This window comes from Manacus vitellinus, unplaced genomic scaffold (assembly GCF_001715985.3).
Source record: "Manacus vitellinus isolate BGI_N305 unplaced genomic scaffold, ASM171598v3 scaffold_0_pilon, whole genome shotgun sequence".
Classification (NCBI taxonomy): Eukaryota; Metazoa; Chordata; class Aves; order Passeriformes; family Pipridae; genus Manacus; species Manacus vitellinus.
This window is the reverse complement of record NW_021938789.1, coordinates 27,981,881-27,997,609: the sequence shown is the minus strand read 5'-3', so window position 1 is coordinate 27,997,609 and position 15,729 is coordinate 27,981,881. Positions and strand designations below refer to the sequence as shown.

The 15,729-nt window shown below is 39.4% G+C and overlaps 1 protein-coding gene across 7 annotated transcripts in view; it reads left to right on the top strand.

Moving 5' to 3' along the window:
* TENM3 (teneurin transmembrane protein 3) overlaps positions 1-15,729 on the top strand; it is a 381,689-nt gene that overhangs the window by 200,250 nt on the left and 165,710 nt on the right. For 4 of the 7 annotated variants that reach the window (XM_018070569.2, XM_018070609.2, XM_018070577.2 and 1 more), the window contains one exon: positions 4,703-4,912. The exons of 1 other annotated variant lie outside the window; for it this stretch is intronic. In XM_018070569.2, the coding sequence (XP_017926058.1) occupies positions 4,703-4,912 (210 nt within the window). Of the gene's footprint in view, positions 1-1,946; positions 2,037-4,702; positions 4,913-15,729 lie in introns of all 7 variants that reach the window. 2 more of the 7 variants (XM_018070594.2, XM_018070584.2) reach the window with 1 other exon arrangement.

Here is a 15,729-nt window from a genome sequence, read left to right as displayed (position 1 = left end):
TTGATTATGGCAGGTTTTGAGAGACAGTCTAGGTATGCGAACAAAAGTTCTGCATTGAAGAAATCCATGAAACAACAAAAGCTTTACATGTTTTCAAGATCATGTTTTAGTTCAGGAAAGTTTTTGTTGCCTCATGAATTATAATCAGAAAAGAAAATAAACAAGGTTTTTGTTTCTTCTTAGTGTCATATTGCCAGCAAAAACTTTAGGAGTTTAGTGGGAAGTTTTCATAAGTACATGTGTTTTAGGGCTCCTCAGAGACTTTCTGGGTCATCTATTTCAGCCCACCCACCCTGCAACAGCAGGAGATCATTACTACTGCTTCTCTTCCATCCTACTTTTCTCTTAAATGCCGTGTTCCAAAAGTGTCCAATACTATTTTCTTTAAAATACATCTAGTGCAGATGCAGTTCATCTATGCGCCCATTGTTGTTTTTGAAGCAAAGTGCTTCTTTAGCATGTGATGACCGAAAAAATACGAAAGCTGAGCAGTTTTTTGATTCATTCTTTGTAACACCATGCAGCTAATAGCTTTTTCTTCTTTTTTTAAGGGAAAGGTTCTAGGAAACTTGTACATAACTGTAAGCTGTGGGTTCTGTCCAGGTGGGAGTGCCCCTGAGGCTCTGGGGGTAAAGGCACAGCTCTGCCCTGCTCTGTCCTCAGTCCTTGCCACATTCTGCAGCAGCCTCACTTTGCTTTCCTGCTCTCATACCCGTGGTGTTGGGCAGCAGCAATTGCCAGAGGCTCAGCCTTAGACTTAGTTAAGCCTTAATATGCTTCATATAGAAATTCCCATGCAATGCTACCAGTCTATTGATGGCAGTCTTCACCCTTGTTTATTTGCTATCTTTTTATGGGTTGCACTTATCATACTTGTCCCTTTGAGCTTTTCCATGTGACATCAGCTCTGCTTCCAGCTGTTAATTTACACCGTCTTTTAGATCAGTGCTGATCATGGCACAGAACAGTACACATTTTTTTAACATAATTACCTTGCACATGTGTATTTAATGTATCCATTATTAGCTCAGGTGGGTTTTTTTTATGTTCTCCTTACAACCAGTTTTCTTTGGGTTTTACTTTCTTTGGGACTCATATAATTTCCTTAGCAAATTTATTCACCTCTTTAAATATTGCTATGTTGAATCTGTTCTTGCTGGAGTTTGCCTATATTTTCTGCAAATCTTTTTTGCTTTTTCATGTGAAATAATTTTTTTGAAGTATTTCAGTACATTTGAAGTCATGTCTTTTCAATTATGAAAATGCCAACAAACTAAAGTGTGTTGATCCTCATAACTGACCTAAAACATGAGATTTAAGCACTCTTAAGTCCAAAATACTTGCCTGTGAAAAATAGCTTATTCTTGTATCAAAGTCACATAGTAAACATGGGACCTTTTCCTGTTTTTTAAAGACAGGCAAGAAAGTCAAAGCAGAATAACAGAAATTTTTTCTAGGTGTATACCCAAAGAAGCAGAACAGGGGGAGAAAATCGGTAGTTGTATCTTTGTGGTTTTTCTTAGAATGAAGTATTCTTTGTGTTGTGTGCCTCTATGCTGTATGGAAAATATAATTGGCTTTTTTCATGCTTAATGATTTTTATGATTTATAAATGTGTTTAAGACTTCAGTAACAGATATTACCAAATATTTTTAGATGTCTTTCATTCCATGTAAAAACAAATTGGAAAGGAATATGTACATCATTTACGATTCCTCTAGAAAGTGTGTTAAGTTTTTGGGTGGTTTTTTTCCTAAGGTGCAGCATATTCTATAAATGGCAGTATAGATAGCTATCTGTCTTTGCACTTGGAATCAAAGAGGAGCTTGCTGCAGAAGTCTGCCAGTGCTGGATGAAGCTGTGCAGAAATACGTGTCCCAGCTGGTTGGCCTAGGCTTCTTGTGAAAAATTGGCTCATATTACAGCTAGCTCCCTTTTCTCTGCAGACCATGTAACTTTGTGACAAGAAAGCAACAAAAGGAGGGCTAAGGAGAATAGCCATCCTTTACTGGACAAAGGATGAGGAATAAGCTGAGGTAACTCAATGCCTTCTTTTCCTCAGTCTTCAATAGTAAAACCAGTTGTCCTCAAGGTACGCAGGCCCCTGAGCAGGAAGACAGGGACATGGAGCAGAATAAAGCCCTTGTAATCCAAGGAGAAATGGTCAATGGCCTACTACACCACTTAGACACACTCAGGTCTATGGGGATCAACCCAAGGGTACTGAGGGAGCTGACAGAGGAGCTCACCAAGCCACTTTCAATTGTTTACCAGCAGTCCTGGTCAATCAGTGAGATCCCAGGTGACTAGAAGTTGGCAAATGTGATGCCCATCTACAAGAACGGCCAGAAATAGGACCCAGGGAACTACAGGCCTGTCAGTCTGACCTCAGTGCTGAGGAGGTTGTGGAGCAAATCATCTTGAGTACCATCATGGAACATATACAGGACAACCAGGGGATCAGGCCCAGACAGCATGGATTTCGGAAAGGCAGGTCTTGCTTGATTGACCTGATCTCCTTCTATGACAAAGTGACCCGCTTAGTGGATGAGGGAAAAGCTGTGGATGTCATCCACCTGGTTTAGTAAAGCCTTTGTCACCATTTTCCACAGCATTCTCCTGGAGAAACTGGCTTCCCAAGCTATGGGCGACTGTACTCTTTGCTGGGTTAAGAACTGATTGGATGGCCAGGCCCAGAGAATGGTGGTGAATGGAGTTACATTCAGCTGGTGGCTTGTCACTTGTGGAGTTCTCCAGGGCTCAGCACTGGGGCCAGTCCTGTTTAAATTTCTTATCGATGATCTGGAGGAGGGGATCGAGTGCACTCTCAGTAAGTTTGCAGATGACGCCAAGTTGAGCGGAAGTGCTGGTCTGCTGGAAGGTGGGAAGGTTCCACAGAGGGATCTGGACAGGCTGGATCAATAGGCTAAGGCAATTTGCTTTGTTCAACAAGGCAAAGTGCCGGGTCCTGCACTTGAGTCACAACAACTCTATGCAATGCTACAGGACTGGAGAAGAGTGGCTGGAAAGCTGCCCAACAGAAAAGGACCTGGGTGTGCTGGTCGACAACCAGCTTAACATGAGCTAGCAGCATGGCATGGAGGTTTAGCTTGAATATTAGGAAAACTTTCTCTACTGAAAGGGTTATCAAGCATTGGAACAGGCTGCCCAGGGAAGTGGTTGAGTCACTATCCCTGGAGGTGTTTAACAGACACCTAGATGTGGTACTTAAGGACATGGTTTAGTGGTGGGCTTGGCAGTGCTGGGTTAAAGGTTAGATTAAATGATATTAAAGTTCTTTTCCAACTTAAGTGATTCTATGATTCTAGGACCTGCCTGCCAGAATTAGATTTATTTATTAAAAGTTGCATAATTTCCTAGTGGTAATCGCTTGATTTTGACAGTAGCAGAGATTTATCCCCACAGAGTGTAATAGTGGGAGCTTTGCTAATAGCCTCATGCTTCCACTCCACACTTGACAGACAATGTTTTCTGAACTGAGAAGCTCAGTAAGCCAGAGCAACCAAGTGGTGCTCATTCTGAGTTGCTACTCATCAGTGTAGCGTACTGTCAGGGAAACCAATTGATTTGGACTTGTCAATGTATTTTAGAGATATTTAAGATATGACATGATAGGATAAACTGAATATGAAGGAAAAAATAATAATTAGCATGATTGTAGCAGTGTACAAGGGAGATGGAGGGAAGGCAATTCAAGCTATTGGTGCCAATATGATTTATTGTATTAAACTTAACATTGAGAAGTGCAACACCTCTCCAGCATAACTGTACTGCTGAGTACCATAAAAATAAATCATTACATGATGAAAAAAACCCCTTTCCTTCTATTTTAAGTTTAGATTCATAATTATGAATGATAACCATGCAGGTTAATCTAATTTTGGTTTTAACATAAATTATGTAATAAAGCTACTTCATATTCTGGTACAATTTCCCACTTACAGGCAACATAACACTTTATTCAAAAGTAGTCCAGCAGTCTTACTCTCTCAGAGTAAGATCTGTGCTTACTAAAGACTTAAAGGAATCCATATAGTCACAGGGTAAATTATTGTTTAAATTATTCTGGATTAATTATTGTTTCATTGAAGGACTAAATGCACTGTTATGGTATCCTAAAGCTTTATTTAAATCTGTCTTCCTTCATGGTGCCCTTAAAGTACTTTCAAGGTGCAGAAATGGGATGTAGTCATTTTATATGCATGTTTTAAAACAACTTGTGCAGATGGACACAAGTTTGACAGGTGAAACATTTTAATAGCTTTTAAACAGTATATGTGTCTGAGAAACACTGCTGAAAACTAAAAATCCTGTCAGAGCAACTTGTATGGTAGAAATTTAGGGTGGTGAGTTTCCTTATGTGTGAGCTTGGAAAATTCGTCCTGTTTCTTTGCTTATCTGTATTATTTTCTGTCATAAATAGATTTTAAGATGGAAGTGTCCCACTCAAAGAAGAAGCCCTGTATGATAGACACTGTCCATTGAAATATCAAGTCATGGCATTGTGTTATGTTTTCTAAAGCACTTAAACCAATTTATTACAGGCAATTGTCATTTTCTTTGTCCGTCTCTTTTTATTATTTGAAATAGACTATTCATCTTTTGGTAATGCAAAAAATAAACTATTTGTTTTTTGTAATATCTTGATCCATATTTTAAAATTTTTTTTATTTTTTTATAGGTCCTCCCATGCCATCCTCCTCATCTAGTCCATCAGTTACTGAACATTTACACTCCCCTCCTCCATCACCCAATCTCCATGACAACCAGAGGTGGTTATTAAGTAATAATGCCAGCCAGCCAGTTCAGGACTCTGATACAGATGAGGACTATACTGCCAGCTCATATCTAGTACAGACCGGTACTAATCCAGTGTCTGTCCCAGGTCATGGTAAGAAGAGGACACTTTGTCCATAGTTTAAATACCCTTTTATTTGCCATCCTCCTAAGAAATTGTCTAATAAAAATTAAATATATCAAAATGACTTTGTATTTTAAACTGCTTTTCCTTTAAATGTCACAGATTATGTCTCTTTTTTACTGTAGGATAAGCAAGAGTAGAAAATAACTTCTAATATGTAAAAGCTCATTTAAGTAATTTTAACATGCAATACTTACATTAAACCATAACCATTATTGATTTATTATGTAATGTAGTTTTTAGCAAGTGATTAACCTTTAGTTGTGCTTTTTAACAGGTAGGCTGAAGTTGGTTAAACTGTCGTGATATTTAGCTTCAGAATAATGTAAAAGGTATCATCAAGTTCAGCAGGTTCCAGCCATTCATTTCATTTCCTTAGGCAAGGAGAGCAGGATTTGTATGTTACTGGATAGGGCACTCAAGACTGAGAAAAAAGTTCTAGAGGAAGAGAGCTGTGTGATGACAGAAGGCAGTGGTGGCTTCTGAGATGTATGTTTCCATGTTTCTCATCCTCCCAACCACTATGAGTAAGTAATGGGAGTGACATACTTAAAACACCAGTCCCTGCTTATGCATCATGCTCTAAGAAACCACAATTTTCCTTTTTTTTTTAAATTTTACATTCAAAAGTACAATAGCCACAGGATTTCATTTTTGTTGTATGATTGAACAGATTTTCTTGGTGTAGGCACACTGGAAGAATAATTTGTTAATTCACACTCTTCTTCAGTAGGTCAGCAAAGCTTAGAACAAACTGCTTCACCTTCTAAGAACCATTTCTGTCTTTTGATTGTAAAGAACTCACCTATGGATGAACCACTAGAGGGAGTTTGGAGAAATATTTCTCTGCAAATTGCACATCAGCTGGTTGGAAAGAATTATTTTGCCAAGCAAAACACCAGCTTTGAGCTTCTCTTCCTGGGTTGGAGTGGAACTTTGGTTTTGTGTCTAAAAGGCCAGTCTGCTAAGAGTAGTCATGTGTGTGAATTTGATGCATTTGGATTAAGATCTTTAAAATTAATAATGATAACTTTATTTTTGCATGTTCAACTTGCTCAGTATTTAATCTGTGAAGAACTCCAAAACCTGATAAAGCATTGTCATAATTAGGGTGTGTTATGAAGATGTCTCCTTTCTTTAATGTCTAAGAATATGAAATTTGTTAGAAAATGTATGCATTATCCAAAAGGTAGCCTGGTTTAGTTCAAGAAGTCAATACATTTAGATTACTGTACCTACCAACCCATCCTTTACAAATGAAAAAATGCAAAAGCAAGACAAAACTGCTAAAAATTTTGAATAGTTGCGATGATCTCCTTGCATCTCTCAGCCTCTTATGAAGCTCGTAAGTGTTCATCATTCCTCTAGATTTGAGCATTTTGCTGCTTCTGAAATTCTGAACAGTTGCTTGCCAGTCAGAGTTTGCCGACCTTCAGGAAATGTTCCTTAACCCCTTTCATTCCAGACTGGCTAAATTAATTTCATCTGGTCCCATGCCAAGTCAAGTGTTGGCCTTTTAGCAGGACAAAATAAGGGGGATTTGATTACAAGTAGGACAGAAGTTCAGACCACGGTGTATGTTGAGAGCGTTGTTCTTTGTAAGACTTCTGCTAAGCAGAAGGGAAATGTGGCATACTCTGCAAGTATATGTTCATTTTCCCTTCCCCTCTCTCTTCCCACTGTGCTCCCCATCTCCTCTATCTACAGTATACACTCACCCCTTCAGTGTATATTTGTAGCAGAACTGCTTGCAGTTCCTGCTGTCAAAAATTAAATCAATAATATATAATACACTCATAGTCTGGTAGTGCTGGTGGTCATTCAACACAGCTAATAATCTTTCTCCACAAGATTAGACTTGTTTTTAGAAGTGCTTCATCTTACTAACCATGGATACTGTATATATAGTGATTGCTATAATTTAAATTGGGCTTGCTTGCTTTTCTACTGGATAAGGAGAAGCCCACAGGTGTTCTGGTAGTGGGCTTCCATTCCTGGAGTCAATTGCAGGATGAGGCTTTGTGTTATTAGAAGAAAGATTTCTTTCACCCATCACATATATGAATGTTGCTTGGATTATCTACTTGGTTTGCTTACGGTTGGTTTCCCATATCGTATGCTGATGGCCTGTTGATGGGGGGAAAGTATGTTTGTAAAACAGGGAAAAGCAGAATTTGAAAAGTATTTTCTGAGTTAGCTACAACTTTCTTCTACTCAGTGATTTGCATTGTTGTGTAGCACTGCGTTGTAGTATGTGGATCTCTCCAAAATGTACCCTAGAAAGTAAATACATTTTAATTGTGTCCTTTGGTACAGTATTATTTGAATATTGTATTTTCTTTAGCTAAAATGATAAATAATGCAGCATGTGTAACACTTTCACAGAAAGAAGTTTTTTTTCATCAGTTGTTTTTTGTTTTGGATCTGGATATAAGCTTTCCATGCTATCTAATCTTAAGGGGTACGAAATAACTCCAGTGCCAAATTCCAGATGACTTTGTCCAATGTTTATATTGGTAGAAGGTCGGGGATCACTGCTGAAGGTACTGATCTAAAACAATTATATTATTGAACTACTTCCATTTATATTGATTTTATTTGAATAGCAAGTTGAATTAACATCTCTTTAGTCTATGCAAACATCTGTTTGTTTTCCTTTAGAATGAGTTCATTTGATCAATGTAGTTTATTTGATCAACTCACTCAAAATTTAAAGGATCTGATTATGTATTTAGAATTATATTAATCTAAGCCTTTGGGTCTGATTAGTTTGTTTTGTCAACCAGTGGGAATTAGCTTCCTTTTCAGAAATGAGCTAAAAAAGAAATAAGAATTACTAAAATGAGTTATCAAATGCTTGCCACATGTAAGGTAAAGTCTTCATGGAGCTATTGCTAGTAGCTTTAAAAATTCAGATCAAGTGAGGGCTGTTGTGGACAGTTTAATAAGAATCATTTAATTTCTCTAAAAGCACTGTGTTAATAAGTCGTAAAATTCAGGAGGATATCAATTTTAGGACCATCAGTCATAACTCTTCCTTTACATAGCACCGCTGATTAATTCTACTTGTTCCTCTTCTCCACAGTGCAGCTCAGTGTATGGGTTGTTAACAGCAGTCAGCCTGTTTGGCTTCTGACTTCAGAACAATTTACTAGTTTTATGTTTCTAGAAGAAGAGTGAAATGGTTTATAAGAAACAGGGACATCTCAATATGTCTGCAGGGAAGGTAAACAGTTGTTTAAGTGAGAGGAAGAGTGAACTAGGTCCTGGGAAGAAAGGATTCTTGAATGTGACTGAGGTAGAGGGTTTCCTTGTGTCATAAAGTCTTATAAATAATAGAAGTCACGTGAAGTGTGTATTTAAGCATCTTGATAAGCTTCTTAATCTTTTTCCATGAAAAATTATAAGTTAGTCAGAATTCGGAGGGGAATTTATTGAAATTAGTACCAGCTTATCTTGACACAGAATTTAATATAATGAGAAGTACTGTGCTAAATTCTTAGTTCAAGCAGTGACTATGAAAACAGGATATAGTTAATGCTTGCTACTGATAATGTAGTTGAAGAGTCTGAGTTAGAAATTCAAATTCAATTCCCTAAATTGGAAATATAATGGGAGAACCATAAAATGCAAAATATATGTATTTCACAGTAGCATTTGTATAGTACATTTGAACATTTAATTTTTATGAGGTTCTCATGTTTCTTATTAACAGTTTGTGATGATAGTTTATCTAATGGAAAGATATGAAAAAAATTCAGTATAATATAAACTGGTTTTCACTCTTCCTTGATCAAGGTCTTGCCAGGTAATGCACAATAAACAAGATTTTGCTCCAGCCACATGGGCATTGGAGATTGATGGGTTTTTCAGTTCAAAATGGCTGAGGTTTCCTTCAAGGAACAAAAAAATTGGGAAATCTAGAGCATAATTCTGACTGTAAATTTGTGAAAGAGAAAAAATAATGTGATAAAGCTGGTTGAATGAAAACATACAAGAAGTCTCCATATTCAGAGGTCTCATTATAGGACATCTCACTCTACAGACACCAAATGTACTGTGGCATAATTCTTGTATAAACATAATTTGAGGACTTCAGTTCATCATGACTTATTAGAATTTGATGGGACAGGTTATACAAAGGTATCTGCCATACTGAAATTACTATTATTTTATCATACCACAATGTAGAGAAGCCAAAGTCAGAATCTTCCACTTTTGTACGAGTACCTAAGAGAATAGGGGCCAAATGCTCAAGCGTGGTACCAGGAATGACCAGATATAACACATGTACAGAGCTTAAGTGTGAATTCCATTAGGGGGTTGTTAGGGTTTTTTTACACTTCAGATTTTCCTTCTAACTCTCATGTTTTATTTTTCTGCATAAATACCTCAATTCATGTATAACCACCATAACTGAGCAAGCTGCCTCACTTCTGCCTTTTCCTCCTCACCAAAAGCAAATGAAATGGAATTATGAAGAAGTACACACAGGGGATCTGCTTTAAAAGTTAGTGGAAGACACAAGTGACTTTAAGGCATCTTTTCTTCCTTTGCAGCTCCTTTGAGGGTGGAAAGAGGAAAATGTGATTTCCCCTTTCATACTTTCCTCTTGTGAGAAGGTTGGAAATAACCTGTAGATATTGAAAAGGCCCATGGCAAATTAAGTCAGTCTTATCCAACATCTTGGAAGTATGCTGTGTGACTTTCTGGTAGGCCTCCTTTAGTACCTACAAGCCCAGATCTTATTCCATCTCTGCTTTGCCACAGTTATTCCACAAGGGAACCTACATGTGCTGGTGAACTAGAAGTTCGTAGCCGAGCTGTCACCTGCCCTGTAATGAGCAGCAGCTTAGTAGTTCTCATTACTGGGGAACAAAAGAAGGGGAAGGGGGTGGGCATGTTCTAGGACAGAAGAAACAAACTTGGGGGAATGAGATTGAATGCTTAAAAGCTGTTAAGGTTTTTTTTTTCTTATGGAGTATAATTTTCTTATTTTTCTTTTCATCATTCTAAGAACTGGAATTCCCTGGAATCTGTGAGGGTATCCACATTGTTTAATGAGATTTTTTTAATCTCTTATCTCAAAATTCATGATAAATTAGGATTTGTCATTGTTGTATCAGTACATACAATTTGTCTTCAGGTCTGACACTAGTCTTAAGATGTTGCTTGGAAAATTAACTCAGACCTGTTTGGTTTGAAATAAACTCTGGTAATAAATTAAGAATAGTAGTTCAAATAGGCGGAGTTGTATTGAAGAACATCATGGGGAATGCTATAATCTTGGTTTTATTTAACATCCTCATTAGTTATATGGATGTAGGAGTAAAAGTGGCACTAAAAAAATTTCCTTATGATACTAAACAGCAAGTGTTCTGAGTGCCAACTGGGGACAAAGTGTTAATAGAAGAGGGCAAGGAAGGATCATTAATTGTATGGCCAGAAACTAATCAAGCAAAATTAGAATTGAAAAATGTAAGCTGGTAGAAGATGCAGGGTATTCAGGAAAAATCTAAGGAGAAATGGTGATAGAGAATTTTAATTAGACAAATCTGCAACATGGTCTGACTCACAAGTACAGTTTCAGCTGGGTACAAATATATCAGCAAAGGGGGATTCATAGACACAGCATCAATGGAATATAAGTTTGGAATTTGAGCATCTTGCTTTTTCAAAGTTTCTACCAAATTCTCTTATTGCTATTTATTCTACTGTTCAGATATATTTGTATGAAAACAATTACGAAGTTAGAGGTATTAATATATGGGAATAGGTAAGAGATTAAAATTTTGACTCAGTGCATAGTCTAAGCACTAATTAAGTGCTGGCAAAGGGAAACTAATAACCCAAGATGGAATGGAACATGTTGTATATGTCATAGAGATACAATTAAAAGTAATAGGGTGAAAATAAGGAAAGATTAGGCACATCAGAAAAAACTCTTTAACAGTATTAAGATATGTAAGTCTGTCCCAAGGGAAGTGACAGAAGTTTTGTCACTTTGTAACATGAAATTAAAATAAATAAAAATGTAACTTGTACTGCTGAGAACAAATCTACATTCACTTAGGAGACTGTGGACTGAGGTAACCTTCTGGAGCTTCTCTAGCAATACCTGTGTGCATTTCAAATCAGGTATACAAGAGTTGGTAGTTTATGACAGAGATTTTCGTATTAAGCTATGTTAAGTGTGTTATGTTAGCAGTCTGCATGTTGCAATGCATTGCCTGGGTAAACATAACAGAAAATGATTTGTCCTGTAGACCAGACTTCACTCTGAAATTGTCCAGACTTTCCACAATAAATCATTTGCACAATAGGCACTTTCCCTTCCCACTTGCTGAACCATTTTATATCCTGCAAAATTATAAAATAAGGTTCCCAGATCTCAGTGAAAACTGCCAATGTCTTCTGGACATGTGCATACTCATGTAAATATTTTGTAAGTAAAAACATTCAATCATTCAATACCCATAAATTCAGAATGTCCATGATGCTGAATAGATGCACTTGACAAGCTTTCTGTAAATATGGAATAAGTTCATATTATAAAAATACATGATGGCTTCTTTCCTGAGGCCAGAGACAGTTATATTTCAGCCACTGTGTCTTCCTCGGTAGCTACAGAAGCACCTAAGTCCAAAGTCAGACACTGCAGGAAGGCAAATAGCTTTCAGGTACAGATCAACAAATTTATCTGTTCCACTTGCTTGGGGCAAATATAGTTGCTTTAAAAACTTAAAAATCATGTCTTGAATGCTAGCCAGTTAATTTTTTATCTGTTTTTGATATTTGATTTCAATTTCATGAATCCATCTTTTTATCCTCTTTCATTGGTTTTTAAGCCAAACTTCTGTCAACATTGTTCCCTTAATGTACAAAAATGTACATTTGTTCAGTTTAATTAAGCATTCAATCTGTTTGCCAAGAGCAAATTACGGTTCCCCAATCTCACCCTCATCCCTCCAAAATCAAATTTTGCAAAGTAGTGGGCAATTAGTTTTCGTATCTGACTGTTGTAAGTCATGTTTTGCTCTTAAAAGATTTTTATCGTTTTCGATCTCTTTTACTTAATAGAAGAGCCAAGACCAATTATTTCTCCTCAGATTGTGGCCTTTGTAGCCTTCAAAGAACAGTCTCCCCCACACCTCCTGTATCATTAGCTGCAAAATATCTTTCCAGAGATGATTTTGGCCTTTTCACAAATCAGAGGATTCAGAGTGACAAATTATCCGTCTTATATTCGAATGCATGCCAGATGGGACAACCTGCCAACTGTGGATATGATCTGATGTAGAGACATTTCCTCTGCTCCTCCCTTCCCCATCAAAAATCACATAAAAAAAAATCATGCAAGTTAAGAAAATCTGTGAAGATAAATTCATTCTGAAATACAGTGAACTATAAAAGCAGAATATAGTTTTATCAAAGGAGGAATGCTGCATCCAATTGTCGTATCACTTAAAATGAACTAACATGTACCTGGCACGATAGATAAACAAGAGTCAAAAATGTATCCTTCCATGCTTGCCAGTGCTTGCACTTGCATCATCTCCTTTGACTAGCTTGATTACAGAACAGACATTCCTAATTGAAAGATAAGGAGTTTGAATTTAAATTCTGTTACAGTTTAATGGAAGAATCCTGAAGTCACGATTAGAACAAGGATGTACTGCTCTTGTGCAGAAAAATAGGCTGTAAGAAATTTATGGTAGAAGTTAATGCAGAAGGTAAAAGGAGAAGGAAATAGTCACGTAGAGAGTTTATTTTCATTACAAATTACAAAGCTGAGAACTTTACCCAGCTACTGCTTACGCTGACTTCCAGAGGTACAAATGGTGTGCAAGTGCTTTAGACTAGGTTTGAAGGTGGAAGGGTTTGAAACCAGGCTCTCCAGAGAAGAGCCTAAGCCAGGGTTAGGAGTGATATCAGCAGCCCAACTGAAGTGCGTGCACACCAATGCACGCAGTTTGGGAAGCAAGCAAGAGGAGCTGGAAGCCATCATGCAGCAGGAAAGCTATGACATAGTCACCATCACAGAAGCATGGTGGGATGACTCACATGACTGGAATGCTGCAGTGGATGGCTACAAGCTCTTCAGAAGACATAGGCAAGGTAGGAGAGGTGAAGGGGTGGCTCTATATGTCAGAGAGTCTCCTGACTCTCTAGAACTTGAGGTCAGTGACCATAACATTGAGTGTTATGGGTCAGAATCAGAGAGAAGGCCAACAAGGTTGACATCCTGGTGGGAGTCTGTAACAGACCACCCAACCAGGATGAAGAGGCTGATGAATTATTCTACAAGCAGCTGGCGGAGGTTTCAAAATCACCAGCTCTTGTTCTTTTGGACGACTTTAACCTGACAGATGTCTGCTGGGAACTCAACACAGCAGAGAAGAGGCAGCCTAGGAGATTCCTAGAGTGTATGAAGCATAATTTCCTGTTGCAGCTGATAAATGAACCTACCAGGGGTGAGGCCCCATTAGAGCTGCTGTTCTCAAACAGAGAAGGACTGGTGGGAGATGTGGTGGTCAGAGGCTGTCTGGGGCACAGTGGCCACAAAATAATAGAGTTTTCAATACTCAGAGAAGTAAGGAAGGGCATCAACAAAACCTCTACCCTGGACTTCTGGAGGGCAGACTTTGACCTATTCAGGAGGCTGGTTTGGAGAGTACCTTGGGAAACTGCCCTTAAAAACAAAGGGGTCCAGGAAGAATGGACATACTTCAAGAGAGAGATCTTGAAGGTGCAGGAGCAGGCTGTCCCTATGTGCCAAAAGGTAAGCTGGTGGGGAAGACGACAGGCCTGGCTGAACAGGGAGATTTTTTCAGGAAATTAGGGAAAAAAAGAGTCTGTCGTCTTTGGAAAAAAGGGCAGGCAACTCATGAAGTGTTTAGGAATGTAGTTAGGTCACATAGAAAGAAAACTGGAGAGGCAAAAGCACAATTTGAACTTAATCTGTTAAGGACAATAAAAAGCGTTTTTATAAATACATCAATAGCAAAAGGAAGGGCAAAGAAAACCTCCATTCTCTGTTGGACATGGAGGTGAACATAGTTACTAAAGATGAGGATAAGGCTGAGGTACTTAACACCTTCTTTGCCTCAGTTTTCAAGAGTAAGACAGGTTGTCTTCAGGACAGCTGGCATCCTAGGCTGGTAGACAGGAATGGGGAGCCAAATAGCCCCCCTGTAATCCAGGAGGAAGAAGTTAGTGACCTGCTGAGCCACTTGGATCCTCACAAATCTATGGGACGGATGGGATCCACCCAAGGATGATGAGGGAGCTGGCGGAAGAGCTTGCCAAGTTGCTCTCAATCATTTATCACCAGTCCGGGCTCACTGGGGAGGTCCCAGATGATTGAAAGCTGGCAAATGGGACACCCATCCGCAAGAAGGGCCGGAAGGAAGACCTGGGAAACTGCAGGCCTGTCAGCTTGACCTTTAGTGCCTGGCAAGGTTATGGAGCAGATCATCCTAAGTGTGATCACACAGCACCTACAGGCCGGATGGGGAATCAGACCCAGCCAGCACGGGTTTAGGAGAGGCAGGTCCTGTCTGACCAACCTGATCTCCTTTTATGATCAGGTGACCCACCTGGTGGATGACGGGAAGGCTGTGGATGTGTCTACCTGGACTTCAGCAAAGCCTTTAACACCATCTCCTACAGCACACTCCTGAAAAAGCTGGCAACCCACGGCTGGACAGGGGCACTCTGTGCTGGGTTAGGAACTGCCTGGAGGGCTGGGCCGAGAGTGGTGGTGAAACGTGCTGCATCCAGTTGGCAGCCGGTCACTAGTGGTGTCCCCCAGGGACAGGCTGGATAAGTGGGCTGAATCCAGTGGTATGATGTTTAACAAGACCAAGTACCAAGTCCTGCACTTTGGCCACAACAACCCCGTGCAGCGCTACAGACTGGGGACAGAGTGGCTGGAGAGCAGCCAGGCAGAAAGGGACCTGGGAGTTTGGATTGACAGGAAGCTGAACATGAGCCAGCAGTGTGCCCAGGTGGCCAAGAAGGCCAATGGCATCCTGGCCTGTATCAGGAACGGTGTAGCCAGCTGGACCAGGGAAGTGATTCTTCCCATGTACTCAGCGCTGGTGAGGCCACACTTGGAGTACTGTGTCCAGGTCTGGGCCCCTCAGTTCAGGAAGGATATTGAGGTGCTAGAGAATGTCCAAAGAAGGGCAGTGGGGCTGATGAAGGGACTGGAATACAGGCCCTATGAGGAGGGCTGAGGGAGCTGGGGTTGTTCAACCTGGAGAGGAGGAGGCTCAGGGGAGACCTCATCACTCTCTAGAACTCCCTGAAAGGAGGTTGTAGCCAGGTGTAGCTGCCTTCTCCCAGGCAGCTATCAGTAGGACAAGAGGGCACAGTCTTAAGCTGTGCCAGGGGAGGTTTAGGTTAGACATTAGAAAGAAATTCTTTACAGAGAGTGATCAGACATTGGAATGGACTGCCCAGGGAGGTGGTAGAGTCACTGTCCCTGGAGGTATTTAAGAAGAAACTGGATGTGGCACTTAATACCATAGTCTAGTTGATAGGGTGGTGTTGGGTCATGAGTTGGACTTGATGATCTCAGAGGTCTTTTCCAACCTAGTTGATTATGTGTGTATGATTCTGTGTGTGTGAAATATCTTGTATGAGATCAGGAGCAGGTGCAAGTGTGTCACATCATCACATTAAACTCTGTTGTTTATGATTTGTCATTATTTTATTTCAGGGAAAGGTCTAATATTTTTAACTCTCTGATTTGTCTCCTCATTGGCTTTTGGCTTCCACTT